This window comes from Anoplopoma fimbria, chromosome 3, assembly GCF_027596085.1.
Source record: "Anoplopoma fimbria isolate UVic2021 breed Golden Eagle Sablefish chromosome 3, Afim_UVic_2022, whole genome shotgun sequence".
Classification (NCBI taxonomy): Eukaryota; Metazoa; Chordata; class Actinopteri; order Perciformes; family Anoplopomatidae; genus Anoplopoma; species Anoplopoma fimbria.
This window is the reverse complement of record NC_072451.1, coordinates 6,515,900-6,535,617: the sequence shown is the minus strand read 5'-3', so window position 1 is coordinate 6,535,617 and position 19,718 is coordinate 6,515,900. Positions and strand designations below refer to the sequence as shown.

At 39.3% G+C, this 19,718-nt stretch overlaps 1 protein-coding gene across 2 annotated transcripts; it reads left to right on the top strand.

The window, feature by feature from the left end:
• The first annotated feature begins 15,433 nt into the window (after positions 1-15,433).
• Positions 15,434-16,072, top strand: zgc:92591 (uncharacterized protein LOC436997 homolog). 2 transcript variants are annotated; one of them, XM_054623441.1, is made up of 2 exons: positions 15,434-15,582; positions 15,758-16,072. In XM_054623441.1, the coding sequence occupies exons 1-2, from the start codon at positions 15,550-15,552 to the stop codon at positions 15,992-15,994; spliced, it is 270 nt and encodes an 89-aa protein (XP_054479416.1). In that variant the 5' UTR covers positions 15,434-15,549; the 3' UTR covers positions 15,995-16,072. The 2 variants fall into 2 exon arrangements, with proteins under 2 accessions (XP_054479416.1, XP_054479415.1); XM_054623440.1 differs by having other exon boundaries at positions 15,436-15,656.
• Positions 16,073-19,718: the final 3,646 nt, after the last annotated feature.

Here is a 19,718-nt window from a genome sequence, read left to right as displayed (position 1 = left end):
TCTCCCCAGGGTGTTATACGACTGTACCTGGATGGAGGCATTGCTTTGTCTGGAACAAAACTCTCCCGTGAGCAACTAATGCTACACATGAAAGATTGTAACATGGCTGGCTGCAGCTTTGCTCTGTCAGACGGACAATGATACAATTCTCTAGCTATTTCCAAGTAGGTAAACAGTAAATCTCTCTAGCCAGAAGAGAGTATACGTTGAATACTTAAGTAGTTAAAATTCGGAAGGTGTGTCACTCAAACTACGCCATTAAACTCCAAAGTAGCTGCTTCGAATGCAATGATGCTTTTTTTTCCACTTTACAGGCCGCCTTTTGCCATCGAACATTTATTTTTAGATCTGGTTTGATACTGAAAACCCTAGCAGAGAAAAATAGACCCATATCTCTTTCTGTAACCACTCTACCCGCTCTTATACATGCTGTTGTTTACCACACACACTCAACGTTCTTATCTCTCTCTCTGTGTCTGTGTCATGATCTAAGTAATGGAGAGCCTAGTGCTACAGGTAAGGTTGCAAGCATTAGCAGGGCACTTGTGCAGAACTACCTTAATATGTTTTGAAGCCCAAAGGCAACGGACGTTTTGGAGGCCCTTCACAATATGCCACAAAAACATTCATTCAGCACCCCTCGTTAATGGACAGCGACACATTTCAAATTGAGTACCTTCCTAATCAGAACACAGAATATGAAAATCATCAATGCAGGACAACATTTAGGGCTGAATAGACATTTGAATGCTAAACAGCTGCTTTTTTCATTCTATTTAAACACGAATATTTGTGCACAGTTGCAGATTAAGATCAGGCTAAACTAATATTATTAGCATTATACTACTTGTAGAATATAGAGTCCAGCGGGGGCTCGGCTGTGTGGATTGTTTCAGACTTGTGTGATCCAGACATTTCCAATAACTCCGGGGCAGATGAAGTCAAAAAGTCGAAATCTTGAGAAAAAAATGATAGTACAATCATTTCCAAAATTCACTAAATGTTTGTATCGAAATATTCCGCTTTGATCCATATTTGTTGGGTTTTAGCCTCGGCGCTTGTGACACACAAAGGCAGGCCCCCAACAGTATTATCAGGGCGGTTTAGCAGCAATCAAACAGCACCATAACTTATTTTATATAACCGTGATAATACAAAAAAACGTCATAAAATATAACGAATCAAGTCAAGGCTATATGATCAAAATTTGCCACGCATTAAAATATTCTATTACTATGTTGCCATGGCAACATTAATTCAGCACTGGTAATAGTAAACACAATATGAAATTCAGCCAAAGAAGGGGATATGTCAAAAAATAACCCAGCATATGTTTTAAATCCCTTAAACCACTGTACTGTACTGTTTCATATAAAAATGAATCACACCGTAGCTGTGTTTTTTGTTTATATTTACAAGTAAATCTTACTTTCCAGATATGCTCTCCTGTTTTCCCATCTCCCTCTGTTCCTGAGTTTACAGAGTATGTCTGCTTCACTCTGCTAAGTTTCAAAACTCATCATCAAAGTCATGAGACATTCAGTGGAGCGTCTTGTTTTCATTCTTCCTGACGCTCTACAATGGTGCTTTCCTTGACCTTGTGCACATACAGTATCGACAGTGTCGGCTGTCAGTACAGCTAGATACAGTCTTTTTCTTTTGTTCTATACTAAAACCGATCAGCTTAATGATAGAGATTTTAAAGACTTCTTGTTCCCGCCAGCTGCATTCTGAGGATAGCTTTGTTCCATAACAGCAGCACCTTGACTACAGTGGGTTCATACTGTGGCTGCTGGAGCAGTTTTTGCTGATTTGGTGCCTTAATGCTGCAAATCCATTTCATGGGAAGTAGCTTTGTGAAGTGTTGTTACATGCTATTACTGTGTATCCATGTATGTGTACATTGGGCTTCATGTGGCGGTGTCAGCTGCCGTGTTCCTGACTGCAGGCATGCCTCTGTGTGTTGTGTCTGCTACAAAGCTATCTCTGTGCACACTTGGTAAAAAGATACAGGAATGTAAACAAAAGTTTGAGCATGCACATCGATTAGACCCTGCTAATTTTACCAGCAACAATACATAGACCTTCCTGATAGCAGGCCAAACACATGATGACCCAACAGATAATCATCAACGACTGACTCTGCAGTTTCAAGCAGCTGTTAGCAAAAAAAACAGATAAACAGTCCGTACACTACCTGCCAAGCGTTTAACAGCAGACAGACAAAGTTAACGACTAGCTGGTGAACATTGTTGAGCATGAAGCAGCTTAAGAACCAGATATTCTTCTCCACCAACGACTCATTGGAGACCAAAACAGAGTTAAAGGAGAGGGAATGTCCGACTAACATGCATCAGATGGCCAGAAACAAGACTCCAAAATAATACTTGTGTTGCTCTGTGTATTGTGTTTTAAATTTTAATGCCCTGACCCTATGTTATATTCGTTTACTATTCGTTTACTATTTTATGTTTACCTATTTCACTTGATTTTATTTATTTTGTTCGTTTATTTGATTGTCACTTGTTATTTCATTTTGTTTCTTAGTTTAGTTTTATCCTAATGATTGTTCTTAATGTTTCTTCTATTGCACTGTTTTGCTGCCTTGTCTGTCGAAGCACTTTGTAAACCTTGTTTTTAAAAGGTGCTATATAAATAAAGTTATTATATTATTATTATGTTAAAAACAATAATAATAAAGAATTGTGCTTCAATGATTGCTCCATTCTGTCACACTGCTACACTCAAACCCAATGTTATTAGTTACAACTGCATTTGACAAGTCAATATGTCCTGTGTGAGAAAGATCTACATGAACTACATATTCATAAACTGACACATTAATAATAGGATTTTTAAATGTGGTTGAGAGAAATATATGTTTTACAGGTTTTTTTCGACAGTAAATAATTATAGTTATTATTAACACAATCTGCATCACCATCTGCTGAACTGTGATATTTTATTCTGCCAGCTCAGCTGTCGTAGAGTGTTGTCAACAAAAGAACCTGCTCTGCAAACAATGAAATTATAAAATTGTGTTTTTGAAAATTTCTCTCTTAAAGTGCATTGTATTGCATTCTATATGTTCAAATCAGCCAACATATACGCCACCGCTGAAGTAGCTAAGTGATAAGACAACGATATGAATGCTATAGCGATACATAGTCTGGCTCTTGTATGTTTTGGCCTCCAAAATGTTGAGGACTCCTGCCTGAAAAACCTAAATATCCAAGTCACATAGTGTCAGTCAGCCACGTCTCAAACGTTTCATCCCCTTGGCACCTGCTGTCATCTGGGCGATAAGATGAAAGACAACTTGCATCTTAAAAGACTGAGCCTCGGCAAAATGTGATGATGAATACTGATTTTACACACTTTGTAAGAAATGGACAAAAATGTAGCCAAGAGGGACTTGTCATGACCTGTCAAGATTTAGGAATGTGGCGCTACATCCACACGACCAGATTATGATAATCAACCTCTTGTTCAGTAGCTGCAGTCTATCATCTACTGACGTTACATTTACATACAGTCTGAGTCAGAGGCTACTCAGGCTGTCTTTCAGAGCCACAGCAAAGTCAATAATTACATATTGATAAAGGTCAACTTCTTGACAGGAAGACAGTTATTTAAGACCAAATATCCATCTTTAATATATCATGAATATCTGTATAATCCCCAGTAAATTCAATTATACTCTAAAATTGTAATCTAGTTAATCCAAGTATAATCTTTCAATAGAAAAGGCCTTAGTCGTGGTTTGCTATTATAGCAGGGATGGAAAGCAGCTTTTGGGAGATTTCAGGCGAAGATTTGAACTTCAGACTGGAAGGTAGATTTTTACACCTCACAAAAAAGATTGTGTTAAATGTCTTTCATCTTTCTGAAGAGTGAGCTCACTCTGAAAGAAATTCCAGCAATAATCTGGGGGTTAGAGAATATACTCATCTAAAGATCAGGATATAAAAAAAAAAAAAAAAGAGCAACTGCCCTGGAAAAAAATGTATTTTAAATATAGAAACAGCTTGCCTTGACCTAAGAACTGACAGCTATCTTGTTTGATAACTTTTTATGTTCATGTGGGTATTTTGATATTTAATTTGTGGTACAAAATAATCTTAATTTCGCCCATGGTCTCCAAGGAAAATCTCAATGTTTCATGGCATTGATAACGTGTCAAATATAATCATTAGGAGGGATCACGGTGGTTAATTGCATTGGAAACACAGATTGACATTCTCCCCTTGCCCACCCACCCATTACAATGCAAAACATTTTGAATGCTTTGTTTCCCAAATGCATCCAAAGCCAGACTTAATGAAATTCTTTCTTCATTTATTCAAGGTCAAAGCTCATCACTTCCACAGTCCTTTGCATTGTAAATCTTCTTCTCGACATGTCTGTGGGGGAATTTGAATAATTGAAAATTTCCTGTAGTAGTCGTCTAAATATCAGTATACCGTCAGTGAATAGCGATTCTGTGTTTGGAAAAGAAAAACAGCATGGACACGTACTGGTGGATAAAGTCAACAAAATGCAACCTGGTACATTAGATACATTTCCTGTTTTCCACTGAACATTTCTAATACATTTTTTTTTTTTCCACTGAAGCAGGCTGTGAGCCTCAGTGTTCGCAGTTAGTTATGTGAGATTATTATCAGATACAGCACCAAACACTCGATGGGTAATGGCATACTGGCACTCATCCAAGTCCTGACAAACACATTTCTGCCCATTGGGAGCACAATGCTGTGTGGCGTGGCGGTGCTTTACCCGCTCCATCCAAACAACACACCACAACGATGATGGATGGGGATCAACGAGACTGTTCAAATCTCATGACGGGTGAAAGTTCACAGTTTGTTGGACCAACAAATATGCCCAACAAAAGCAAGTAAACACGCAGCAAATCCAGATTCATTAACTGTTTCTACCAGCCCATGTGACGCTGAATGCATTTTAAATCAAGCAATACAATGGCAATTAGCTTCCCATGACTGATTTGTTTCTCAAGACACTCTTGAGTGCTGCTTGGAAACAAACATGTAAATGGAGACTTTCCCAATTCAAAGTCTTCGTGATACAAATTAAATGGAAAAATAAATAAGATTTGGAAAACATCTATAATAAATGAGTGCTTCATCTGCTCAGACAGCAGAGAAGAATCCTGAAGATTATAGTCAGTCTGTTAAAAACTTTCCATCTGTGGTGATTTCTTAAAGGCTTGATTAAAGATACAGCGTAGATTAGAAAATCGTACTTTGGAGAGTGGATAGACTCAATTGAGAGATAAGTAAGTTAGGTGTTACTCCGTGCACCTGCACTTGATGGAGAGATGGGATATAGGACCCAGACGCAGTGAGAATAATAAAACGCCTTAAAATAAGAGTGGGAAGTGAGGCAAACAAGTGATATTGCAGAGCTGCCTATCCCTAGGCTGCATCTTTATTATTCTTTTTCGGCCAATGTATTGTTGTTTAAATAAAATAATGGGCAATCCAGACTAAGCCAAGGAGAGCTTTGCCTACTGCTCTTTTGGGGTCTCCATTTAACTGAAATAAAAGTGCTAATAGTAATAAAACAGTCTGATTAAACCCCAATTTATAATCCTGCATTTGATTGGAGTATAAATGGAGATCACAGATTACATGACAGGAAAACGTTTGGAGCAATAACATAATACACATATATATGTGCCAACAGCTTAATGAACAGTGATATAATCACTTATTCTTATTTGATATATTTCCTGGTGCTGATTTAAATGTAGCAATAGTTTAAGTTACTCTGGAACTACATAGTTTCTCTCTTTTAGGATTTGTGCTATAAGGTCATCTTCTCCATTAAAGGCCTCCTTCTACTCCTTGCGTTAGTGTCACTTTTTAAAAATATTACAGCCACATCTCACAGTGAACATTATAATGCAGCTGCAGTACTTGGGTGTGCTAAGATCTTTATGGGGATATATTGTCTGATGTCACCAAGATCCAGGTCTCTGCTTTAACTAATATAGTCCATTACTTAAAAACTACTGAGGGGACAATCTTTGTTCCTGCATACATTGTTTAATTACTTTTCAATTTAATACCCCATAATTAAAAATGTATGTATTAATCTGCTGTATCATCAGCTTATACAACAAACGAAAGCGAAACCATTTAAAGTTTCGTGAACTTCATTCATACTGAATGGTGAATGAAGAGTTATGCTTGATTGAATGAATCAAAGAACACAGTGTGACTGCTTGGTGATAACACGGCACCTTTTCTGAATGATCTCTAAAGTGATCTTTGTAGAAGAATCAGTTTTATTTAGCCATTTGAAATGCACAACACAAATAAATTGTTTCCTCTGACTTGTGAGAAATAACTTATCTGAAACAGATCATTTGGAGCAGAACTAATGAATATTTGAACGAGCAGAATAAACGAGATGGGATAAATAATGACAACAGACAGCACGCTGACTCCAACCTCATAACAAAGCAATAATAAGTTAAGAACTTTGATTTGTTATTCAAGCATCCGTCATAGTTGCAAAAACAAATGATTGTCAGCATGACCATCAATTTGACCTCAGGGCAACTCTTCATGGAAACGATCTCTCTTCAAAACGTGGGGGCCAAGCTGTCTTTAGAAATCACCAAGTCAGTAATGGGGGGGAAAAACTGAAATCTGTACGGCATTTCACCTTAGGACCTCACCCTTTGCTCTCAGCACAGAACACACATTAACTACAAAAAACACAATGCAACACCAACAACAGCAGCTTTTCTAAGTACTGGCACTAACTAACACTTAAGAAATAACAACCCCAACGTTAACACTGGACCATGTTAGAGTACCAGATGCATTAAAGCCAGGCATGTGTGTCACATATATTGCTCCAGCAACAATAAAACCTCATCTGACCATAAAAGAAACGGACAGGCTTTCAGGTCTGACAGGAAATACAGCTTACTGTGCAGGAAATACAACATGCTAAGATAACAGAGCCGTGTCCGCATGAGTACTTACTGTGGAGAAGTTCACCGGGTAGCAATCCTCTCCTCGAAAGGTGCACTGCAGCAGCATCTCTCCGATGTCATGACCTGTGCGGTTGTAGAAATCAGTCATGTTGAACAGTTTTGGCTTGAAGTTCTGGAAGTTTGCCTTATCCTTTAGGGCGGCCAGAACCTCGGGCTCAGCCAAGTGCGGGTTGGCTATTTGGTAGTTATTATTAAGGAGGGCCAGGAGCTCCCCCACATGATACAGGTCGTTTCTGGTGATTTTGGAGAAGCGGAACTCGTTGAGGTTACAGAAGGTAACGGCTGGGAAGGTGAGGTTGGTTGCCGCCACCTCGTCCAGCTTGGTGACGTGAGGATACTCCAGGTAGTATGACACTCGGTCCATGCAGACCAGCATCAGTAGGCTCAGTGAGCCCAGGAAAGAGATACTCCAAAGAAACCGCCGGAATGTCATGTGCCCATAGGCGAATATGTGACTCATGCCATGTAGGGTGGATATGTTGGCAAACGCTTGCAGGTTGGAGGGCCTGGTGCTTTCAATGCTTTCCTCTGAACTTCCTTTCATGGCTGTAGAGTGATGCTCAACACTGTCTGCTCGAGAACTTCAGGTAAAAAAAAAAACCCTTTGCTTAGCAACAGCAACCGGCAGTGTTTGGTTCGGCACACTGCTTCTTTATTCCCCTCAAGAAGTGGTAATTGTCTCAATATATAGCCACCTTAAAATGGTTGTCAGTCTCTGTAACAGTTTTCTTTTCATCACAATTCACCTTCCAGTGGTTTTCAGCTGTTCCTGTAGTCCCGTGTACCCCCCCCCCCCCCCCCCCCCCCCCCCCACCCCCTCTCTCTCTCTCTCTTTTTTTTGGGCTGGTATTTTATTATCTCCAAAGCGGTCTCTCTCACTCCCCGCTCAGCTGGTCCTTTTGTAGCGGCACCAAACACAATGACAGCACCAGAAACACCCACTTCTACCTAAAAAAAAAAAACGCAATGCCTCCTGATTCCTGAGTGGTGTGAAAAGGGACAAGAATACAAAAGGACAAGGAGAAGAACAGAGAAGAACAGAGAAAATAGGAGACGTAGAGGATAGAGCCGAGAGATGAGGGGGGGTGGTGGTGGTGGTGGTGGTTGGTGGGGGTGGGGGGGTGGGGGGTGGGGGGAGAGACTGCAATGAAAAAGGGCTAGCGTTTGGAGAGAGGTGCTAAGCCTCAGCAGTCAATGGGACCCTTCCTCCTCTAACCGGAGAGAATGCCTCTACATCGCTGTGATAATGGGATGCAATGGTTGGTTTTTTTTTTTTTGGTGAATGGAAGTAATAAAGAGAGAAATGGCTCACTGGTCCCTCGCTGCCACCTTCCTTTTTTTGCGGCTCTTTTCTCCCCCAAAAAAGAAAAAACGAGGGGGTCAGGGACCTCCGACCAGCACGCCACTGTGCTTGACAACCGGCGTTTCGCAGCTCCCGCAGGTTCCACTTCCTTATTTGCAAAGATCCTCAGTTAACAGGGAAAACCACCTCTTGATGCTTAATGGCCACCCCCCCACCGGCATTAACACTAAAGACGCTTCGAGACCTCCAGCTTCAGTCCTGCTAACATACAGATTTATATTCTGCCGTGTGGAGCCTTTCACTCTCTTTTTTTGCTTCCCCTCTCTCTCTCTCTCTCTGCCACCACTCCCCCATCTCTCTCTCTCTCTCTCTCTCTCTCTCTCTCTCTTCCAGTCTTCCTCTCTCTCCCTCATCCTCTTTAGTAGTCAGGATCCATCCCACTGCTGAATGGCTGCTTTGCCTGTGTGTCTGTGCTCACATGGGAAGTTTCTCTCAATCTGGACACCACCTTCTCTGTCTTATTATTCTCTAATCTGTACCAACAGCCTCTGCCGCCCAACATGCGTGCTCTCATACAACAAATGCTACAGGTTGCATGTTTTATTGCATTGATATACACGTAATGGGGTTCCAGAAATGTCCAAATATCAACCTTTTAATAGCAATGCAAACATGTAAAGCTGACAAATACATGACCCAAAACCTGCCGGTTAAATGTTTTCATTCATCATTACATATCATTCATTAATGATCTGATTAATGATCTTTATCTATTGTCTTCTCTTGTGACAGCATTTCCATTTTCTTTGTAGTTCCAAGCGATGGACTAATTCCAAAAAGCATTTCACAGTCAGGCTATGGACGTCCAGCTGTATGGTCTGCCGTGTGTGACGACATGAGTTGGTGGTTCTAATTTGGTTTATATATATTTCACCACGCCATTCCGAGAAACCATTTTATTTCTCCCGGGACCAAACAAGATTATCACTCACCGGCCACCCGGGGATGTCTTATTATCATAACAATAGGTGAACTGCCGAGGATATGACCACAGCCCTTGAGGATTAAATCAATATTCTGCCCTAGTAACTACGCACAGGGGACCATAGCAACCATAACCCACAACACTACAGAGGCATGCAATTCAGATAAAGCTGCGTAAACCATTTCATCAGTAAACTTCTGAGAAACGCCATGTCAACCATACATTGTCACTGTCGAAATGCAATTCAATAAAAATTCTCCGGAAGGAAATGCGATACATGATGCCTGAAGTGATGGACTATTATGGTTTTGAATCCTCCTATCACAGTCTGTGACAGGGAACGCTAAGACTTAGAATATGTCTACTAAAACAACATCTGACATATTGCAATTTCAAAACTACAACACAGAAGCCTTTTGTTTGTTTTTATCTTCCATCCAAAAGCAGTACAAGCTCAAATCAAAACATCATGACACCTAAACACATATCTAATACTAGTTCTTGTCAAAATGTCATTGACTTTATTGAGATGTTTGAATTTACAAGTGGCCGATGCTTGACTAAAGGCTATAATTCCCTCCTATACTTCAGGATGTATAAAAGCAGCACTCCTTTATATTCACAGTCATGGCCGATCATGATTACTGAGCTAAAAGAAAACAAAAAAACAGTGATGGATGATGCTGTGTCCGTTTAACATATGAGACCTTGATGACAAACACTGACAGACTTAAAATACTGAATTACTGCCTGAAACACAGATCAAGTACGGAACTGGCTGAATGTTTATACAGATTATACCATGCTCCACAATAAGAATTATAACACACACATATATTAGTGAGCATGTAGGGAGTTCTGTATACTGTAGTGGTATTTGCTAAAAAGACAACTACAAACAGTTAGCAAACTAATGGCAGTAACCGTATCTAAGGGACTATCTCCGGGTACTGGACCAATTTGTGGAGCATGGTGGATGTGCAGTGGGTTGACTATAACATCACCTACTGTGTCCATGATATTAAGTGTCCTGTCAGAGCTAACCTCCCCTTTTATATGAGAAAAACAGGAAACCCTGAGGTGAAACCCTGCTACTAACGTGATATTATAGACATGGTTTCATAGCATCTGAACTATGATCCAGAACTTTAAACAAAAAGCAGATTGTGATTAACAACTAAATGTTCTCGTGTGAAAGAAACATATAAACAAACACTTCCTCGTATATAGATAAATATTCTATATCAGAGTGGTGATTGTTGTCATCATTGTAGCATTAATCTGCGTCTGACATTCAAATTCTCTATTCAGTAATAGAACGCAAATACTCCTCATGGCAGGCTGTATTTGTTTGCATTCTCTTTACGTTTGGGTAACGTTGTCCTGCGTGAAGATTAGCAAACTTTAATCCCAAATTCATACTAGCAGGCATGCCTGTTGTTGCAGATTGCAGGATGAAAGTGGTGGACTTTTCAACAGTAATTGGCTTTCAAGTGGATGGTAGAAAGCACAGCATAATGCAGTGAATATTAATAAGGAGGGGAAATATTTATGGCGCTGCTAAGCACTGCACTCTCTTTTCTTTTTTTTTTGCCTTTGAATTTGACTTTAAACTATTGACTAATGTTCTGAAATATTCCAGGCCTAAAACACCTCTGGCTTAGAGAGGCTAGTCTGTTTTATTCATAACTTACACAATGTCATAACTGCATGTTAACTAGTCAAGGTATGTTTGTAACAGCAGCTAAATATTGTTAAAATGCAATGCCATTTATAGACTCTTTGACCCTAATGCAGTCTAGACAAGAGTGAGGAGTAAATCACAGTAATGTCTGATGTGTGTGCCGACATAAAGTTTAGTGTCCTTAGCGTTATTCTCTAAAAAGAGATAGCAGGGCGCTGTGGACTGAAAAGTTCAAAGATTTCAACTGGAAGCGCTCGGAGCGGTCGCACAAAAACAGTCGGAGAACTCTGAAAAAAGGTTCTGTGTGCAGTGCTTTTTGCTTAGGAGGGCACCTTCAGACGCATAAGCTCCCTCCTCATTGGGTAAGGTTAAAAAAAGTTGCTAAATGCACACTTCTTATACAGCACTAAATACAATTGGGTTCTTAAATATAATATATGTGCTTTCTTTGACCTATATATTTGATCATACTTTGTGTAAATACTACAACTTTTTTGTTTACAGTTCTATGTTTATCTGTGGTGAGATTTCCAAGAAATGTGTCGTCTGTTAATCCACAACAGCTCGCTCTGGGATAATGCACATTAAAAGGTTTAGCACTGCCAGAAATGATCATATGGAAACAAAAGCTACGGTATGGAACGCTAGCTGAGACCAGGACTGAGATTCTCAACAAGATTGATATTGTTTCTGTTGGTCCATCGTTCAGGCACAAACTGATGAATTCTGTGATTCATCCTGCTGCCCTGCTCTGCTGCTTGCTGTCGTTGAAGTTCTGCTGCAAAAAAGCTTTCGCAAAATACAAAAGTTGATCCAGATTTGACAAGTTAAGATCCTGATTTAGTAAAAACAATACGGCAGCAGTGTTACCACTCCTGCTATGTGGACCTAAATGATGTTGGATATCAAGTAGTGTGTTATTATAATTACTACGGTTCAGCAGAAAATCCTAAGACAAGCAAACCCCCCAGATATGATGTAAAGCTAAAAGGAGCAATTTCAGTAAGTCATTCTTTGTGATGCCCGAGTTATGCAGATTTGGCAAGCAGCTCGGAGGACAGATTACCCTATTAGGAAGTGAACTCTGCAGTAAAGCAGTCGACATTTAAAAGCACATACATCAAGAGGTTAAAGAAGGAGCAGCAGAGATGCAACACTGCACCGAACGGTAACAGAAAACATTACCTGAACTACAAATAAGACTGAAGGGTGATCCTTTAAAACTATCCAAGCCTCTAAGCACATTGTTTCACGAGATACAACGCTCAGCAACTTACAGAAGTATGATGCAACTAAACAAAAAGTCAATGATTGTCAACAGTTTTTCAGGTTAAATGCAAAAACGTCAATGTTAACCTCAAGTTCACAGTAGCTTAGATGAGTAGCCAATATTAGAAATCTACTTTGTTTGCAATAGTAGCTGCTTTGGGAAATAAAGTGTTGGACCTTTGTTCCATCTGTAACTGCATCACAGACATTTCTTTTATTGCAAAGATAAACTAAAGTCTGCGTTGTCCTTGAGGGTTTGAATTGCTCGTCCAATTGGGGTCAAAATTATAAAGCTCTATCATTTACTTGAGGGTGGATATGTTCACAGAAACACAAACTGGTATATTTGAATAAAAGATTGTGAAACAACATGTGCATTTGGCAACTACTGAGTAATCACTGCAGCTATCGAGCCAAGCTTTGTTCTATTAAGCTACAAACCCTGCAGATAAAAAATAAAAAAACTCTCCCCGTGTTGATACGGAGAGTTGTGATAAATAGAACATCCAACATGTTTCCTTTTTTCTGTGACTGTCAGACGGACTAAGCGCGGGAGCAGATGTACACACACACACACACACTCACCTTTTTTAACCCCCATCTTCTCTTCACAGATGAACGAACAAACCGCAGATATCTGCCAGACAAAAGAGAAAAAGACAGCCTTCACAATACAGTCAACCAATTGCTGCCGGTCAGTGTGTGTGTGTGGCGGTTGCTGCAAATGACCTTGCATAAATGCTGTCTGAAATAAGGGACTATTGGAATGTAATCTACTGCTCAATATCTGCTGTGTGATGTGGAGGACAAAACTGAGAGGAGAAGAGAAAAGTCCAAAACCCTAGACACATGAGTGGCAATGTACTATGAAGAGATTTGGCAGGATGCAAACTCCAATTGTAACACTAGTGTGTCATTCATCAACACAAATGTTCCAATTTTCTTATAGAAAGAGAAATAAAAAGCAGACATTTTATTAATTTAGTTTATTTGTAAACCTAGAACATCAGAGGGTCATTGAAGTTTTACAGCAAAAGCCTTTCATGTTGAAGACAAAACATTTGGATGGGTCTCTAGTCTGCTCCTCGATTAAAAATGTCATATTTCTAAGGATGAATACACATTAACGCTTAAACCAGAGCCGCCTAGAAGTTTGTCTTTTTGTGTGTACTACTACTTGACAGATATCAATGCGTCTCTTTACATCTTGTTTTGTGAACATTTAAATAAATAACTGTGACTTTCTAAAAGGTCCAGAGCTATTTAAAACCCCACATGCTTCCATGATGAAGCTGTTATTGCAGAGCTGCGCTGCTTAAAACTCTCTTAACACTACTGGTAAATTACTTCACACTCTACCACCCAAATAGCCCACTTGATAGAGAGCGAGGTTGAGAATTTGAGTGGAACCTCAGCGGCTTGTTTGAAGCCAATACGACTGTCCCAAGCTCTGGTGTGATCGAAAAGAAAGGGCATGATAAAGTGCTTTACCGTTTAGAGAGACGTGTTGGAATGATAAAAGGCATTATATGTGTTCAGTTCCTTTAAGTACCTTGGGTCTCATCCATCAAAAAGATGAAACGTCTGTGATACAGGAGCTAGATCATATAGTATACACACACACACACATCAGACAAGATAGATATTAATGAATTGTATTATTGGCTCACACTTAAACTGGTATGACAGTATTAGTATATATCTACTTATTAAAATAAGAATGATGATCAACTGAAATCTGAAAAAGACAATAACATTGTTTGATATTGGTAATAAAATTCTTAAAGGCAAACAAATGATTTGTGTTCGTAGTCGGTGGATGCTGAGAGTTTTTCAAATTAAATCTAGATATAATAAGTCCTCAAATGCTCTATCACTGCCTCAAATACGCTATACTACGAGACTGGAAGGGGCCAATAAAGATGTTAAACTTTTCATCCTGATTTACTCAAAAAGGATCTGATAAATAAAAAAAATACATGCCTGGAGCAAAAATCTTTTTATCCCTATTATCAGCTTGAAATCTGACTTTTCTTTTCTGAATTTGTCGAGATGTTCTGCACATAAAAGTGTCCAGGATCAAACACAAGCTTGGGGATGTAAACACACCATCACTAAAGAAACAAAGACCCCCATGACCACAATTGAAAACCACAGTAGCAACAACTTACACTGAAAAACATTCTGAGTAAATCAAGAGGACAGACGGACCCACCAGGGGGCCTCAGAGCGTAACCTACCCAGAGAGAGCTCACCTCTACTGCCAGCAGCCACCACTCTGCACTTATTGATGCAAGGACATTGATTATTGTATATATAGCACTGTATCTGATTTTTTTTTTTAATGTAATATAAAAGTGATGAGATGATATGTTTAGAATATGCCTAAATTATAATTTGCCAAGGAAACCAAAATACAATCACAAGCACAAGGTTGAATAGCCTTTAGCAGTTTGTTTAGACACAGAATAGTTAATGTACCAAGTAAATACTTTCTTATTTTAAATAACTGGGCCTTAACACAGCAGTCTGCCACTATATTAGAACGTCAGAGAGTAATAGTGCATATTCCCCAAAAGATGCCACACACTTAATCAGACAAAATTAACCTGGGGGAGTAAATGCCTGCTTTAATCCAGCCCTGCTCATAATACCAAACATTTTTGTTTTTTAATATGCATAGCCTCAGTGTGCATTAATCTATTTGGAAACAGAGCAGATCTACATATGGATTCATTAGTGAGCTAACCTAAACTGTGAAAGTTACTACAAACTGCAGCTCAAAAAGTGTTTTCTTGTCAATATCATATCATCCAAATATATTCCCTTTTAACTACATTGAAGATTACAATGGATTACAGTGGAATCTACAACAACTGACTGATTTCATGCAGCTTTAAAACTGGTGCAAGTGTGCCACCTAGTGGGCACGTTTAACATGTGCAATGAAACACTCAGCCTCCATGGATCACTTTAATACTGTGTTGAGCTGCTGTACAAAAAAAACTACCTGCATGCATTAAAAGTAAAACGCTTGAAAGGCCTCTCAGTTACAGATGTGTTCGTTCTCCTAGTCATTAACTTTATCATTAATCCGTTAAAAAAAAAAAAAAAAAAAGCAGGTGAGCTTAATCAATCACTAATTAACGCTCGCTACATAAACAGCTGCCTATGAGCCAAGACAACCGGGATAATTATTCCTAAGGTACTTGAGACAGCGTTTTGACGTACTTAATATTGTCAAAATTAATATTTGACACCATCAAAAATTATGACTAATGATCTATCTAAAAAGAAGGGGAAGAGCTCAGGTGAGAAAAAGGGCAAAAGAAAAGCCAAAAGAAGAGAAACTTACGCCATGTACATCTATAAAGTTTTGAAACAGGTGGGTGGACAAAAAAAAAAAAAAAAAAAAAAAAAAAAAAAAAAAAGGCACAATGTTTCGGTTTTTCTTATATTAGTTCTATTGTTGTTCTGCCCTCGAAGGTTCATCCGGACACGGGGATCTCCAGCAGAGCCATGAGCATCATGAACTCCTTCGTCAATGACCTGTTTGAGCGGATTGCCACAGAGGCGTCCCGGCTGGCTCAGTACAATAAACGCTCCACCATCACCAGCAGGGAGGTGCAGACCGCAGTGAGGCTGCTGCTGCCCGGGGAGCTGGCCAAACACGCCGTGTCCGAGGGAACCAAGGCTGTCACCAAGTACACCAGCTCCAAATGAGGACTCCAACGCACTGGAAGTTGTTATGAAACGAGGTTTTTGTGACCTGGTTTGTTTGCCAATAAACATAAGCTCAAAAAGTGGAGTTTTTTTTTTTTTTTTTTTTTTTTATCCCCACCTCTTGGAGTAAAGCACTAACTCGTATTAACCACAAGATGGAGCAGCTGCACATCTAGACTCAGTGTCTTTTATTAAACAGACCTCATTCTGTACATTACAGCTATAAATGTTCATATTACAAACTATTAACTGCACAATGTTACAATAACCCACATGAATCCATATGATACTGCATCTATTTATTTTAACACCTATGTATTTGCTCAGTGCTCTTATTATATAATATCTAGTAATTTTGCTTTTTGAGTCTGAAAATAACAGATTTTTCATATAGGGAATAAAAATATGCCTCTTAACAAGCACCAAAGTATTTTTCACATTATGACAAATGATTAAATGAAATGAATGGCTTTAAAATATAGTATTTATTGTATTAGTATTAGTCTGTTGCACTTATTGTATTCATATTAGTTTGTTTCTGCACTGTACTGTACTTTTGCTCTGGTTTATGCTCTTTGATGCTTGTTTAAGAAAGGAGATGCACTTATGACTTCTGGTGACTAGTAGTTCTCTTGAATACCTATGTTGAATACACTTATTGTAAGTCGCTTTGGATAAAAGTGTCTGCTATATGACTGTAATGTAATGTAATGTAATAGTACAACTGCCAGCAGGGTACAGTGTGTTGCGGTCACTGCAAGTGGGGATACATTTAATTGCCTTTAATTAGGAAATATTACACCTGTCAAAAGCACACCTTTGTTTTTATTGTGGCATTCGGTTGAGTATGAGGGAGCTGAGTGACGTCAAATGTATTTCTGCAGAAAAATGGTTCGTCATCCACCTTGTTTTGAATCCACATACTCGCACAACATGTGAAACCTACATCATTATACACATCATATCAATCAAAAAGCAGAGGCACCTGGGCTCCTCGGCGAGACACAAATACACAGGGTTGACCTGAGCTCTGACAGGTGTGGAATGAAACAGGAGAATATGCGCTCGAGAGGGTGACGACAACAGAACTGGCTCTGTATCAACACATTCCAAACCGTTAACAAAAAAACAACCCCAAAAGTGTCCAAAGAGTCCAAACAAAGATGGCAAAAAAAAAGTGACCGTTTTTGCTCGTTTGCCATGCCAACCAAAGAAAAATCAAAAGTATAGGATATATAATTTATTTTATAAGGAAGATAGCGCTAATGCATTAAATTATGTTTAAATACATTTTTCGGTTGTGTTCTTCAAGCTGAGAAAGATTAGGATCTATCAATCAACACTTGGCTGAACAATAAAGCCACAATATGAGAAACTGGACAATAATCACATTCACAGCCTATTTTTGCACTACCGTTAGCTAGAACTGTTTTTTTTTTTCTTTAAAAAGATCTAGAAATCAAAACAGGTGTGTTTCAAGTTACTGTTTGGTTTTCAGAAAAATACTCCCACAGCTCTGACTCAATTGTAATCATCATCTATCTGACGTGTAAAGATAATGAATACATGAGAGGTTATATTTATTGCAAATAAAGGTCAAATATTTTTCACCTCTGATGTCGTCAGATCCATTATTCAGTTAGCTTTAAAAATGTACATATTTATAAACTGACGAAGAAATAATGCAACATGGTATCCTTGTTATGCATTCTAATCAGTGATTTAAAAGACGACACCGTCATCTGAATAGTACTTGATTACAGGATAATGGCGCTTGCGTTTGCACCATTCCAATCTGCATAAAATGGAGGAACTGATAAAGGTCTTTGTAATTAGGATGGTGTTTACATCAGGCTTTACATACACCTATTAGGCTACCCTTGTCAACACCCTACAAAGCCAGGCTCACCGTGATAATGCACTTGGATGTGACTCTCACCGCTGACTGTTATTGTTGAGATGCCCATTTTAGATGTTTCCCCGTATTCTTGGTAATGATGTAAAATCTACAGATGTTATTATGAGGGTGATGCAGTCTTTGATGGCAGTAACTTTGTTCATGATTATCATGCCCATTTAGGTTTGGTGCCTTGCACCCTTCCCCATATCCCCTCTCGTGCCCATGCCTAGTGGTAGTCATTGCTGTCTCCTTTAGGCAGACTGCTATGAACACATTATGGATGGATGCATTAGTGAGTGATGCAGAGCCCGGGCTGGCTTGCCTTGTTTTCGTGTGAGAGTGCATCATTAGAAAATGTTCCACTTGGCAGGGAAGCGCGTATTAACTGCAACCGCAATGAAATGAGGTTGTGATAGATGGTTAAAGTTATACAGGACTATTAGGTTGAAATATGAACCTCTCAATTGTCATGATGAAACAAAGGGCTATTTGCGCGGTGATCAGTGCATCGAGAGACAATTGGAATCTGCAAAGACCGATTCAATACATTATAGGTAGTGGGGCTCAGAGCTGAAAGAGTACAGAAAAAGTAATCATGCTTCCACAGAATAGTTTGGAGCTACTGTTCAATTCAGGGCTCTATAAATTCATTTAGGTTCTCCACCAACATCTCAAGCATCGTGATGAGACCTGGGGGAGATTTGCAAACAGGGCATATTGTCAAAGCCCCATTGTGGACTCTGATGAGCCATACATATGGGAGGAAACCAGTGATTGGCTATCAAAGGCGCTTTAATGGCATTGAGTGTGTGTGTCTACCTTAATGTGTCTGTATGGACGGCCAGAGTCAATACGATATTAGGAAAATTAGAACAAGCCAAGCTGTGAATCAGAATCAGCAGACAAACGCATACATGCAGCAACCAGCTCTCCTTCAGATAATGTCGTTAGCCAATTAAGCATGCTCAACATCTCACATCATGTTTCCATAGTGACCTCCAAGTTATTCTACCAGAATTCAAACTTAAGACCCTATTTATCTTTAACTGAAATATATAAACTACTTATTAATTGCTCTCTTACCAGCACAGACTTGCCCTTATGCCAAACAGGATATTACCCCCTCTGACAGGAATAGCAATAAGTAACACATAAATCATTAATAATAGAAAACACCTGATGGATAATTGATTGCTCTGATGTCATGGTGGCACTCTCTAAACTTAGACTTTTCTTTGGGTGCACGCTGTTTCAGATCCAATTGCAAACCCATTAGCATTTAATATTACTGTAATTACTGTGTACATTTCATTATGTTCTCAGTATATTAAATGACTGCTCAGTGTGGAGGGAGGGCTATAGTTTAATCTCTTTCTGTATTACTGTGTGCCACAGTACTCAAAACAGCATTAAGAGGCACATAATCAGAGGGAACTAATTGCCTATGATTGCATAAATGAAGTGCCTCACTCTCATCAGGCCTGTTGCTGATGTCCAGCCTCTCGCCGCCTTGGGAGAGGAAGGTTGACCACAATGTAGAAAACCCTCGGAGAGACAGCTCCTGGTTGGTAATGTGAGGAAACCAAAGATTTAATATGTCCATGGGGGGCTGTGAGGCCAGGGGGTGTTACTACTGCTGATGTTTTTTGTTGTCATCAGAGTTGCCTCCGCTTCACAGAGGAAGAAAAAAAACGGGGAAAAAAAAGAAACACGAATGCCTACCATTTGAGAAATGAATTTATCGAAGTCGCTGTCTTTTTCCCCATTAGTAAGTGTTTAGTTCAGCGTTTTAAATAATTGCGTTACCAGGAATGATATTTAAAA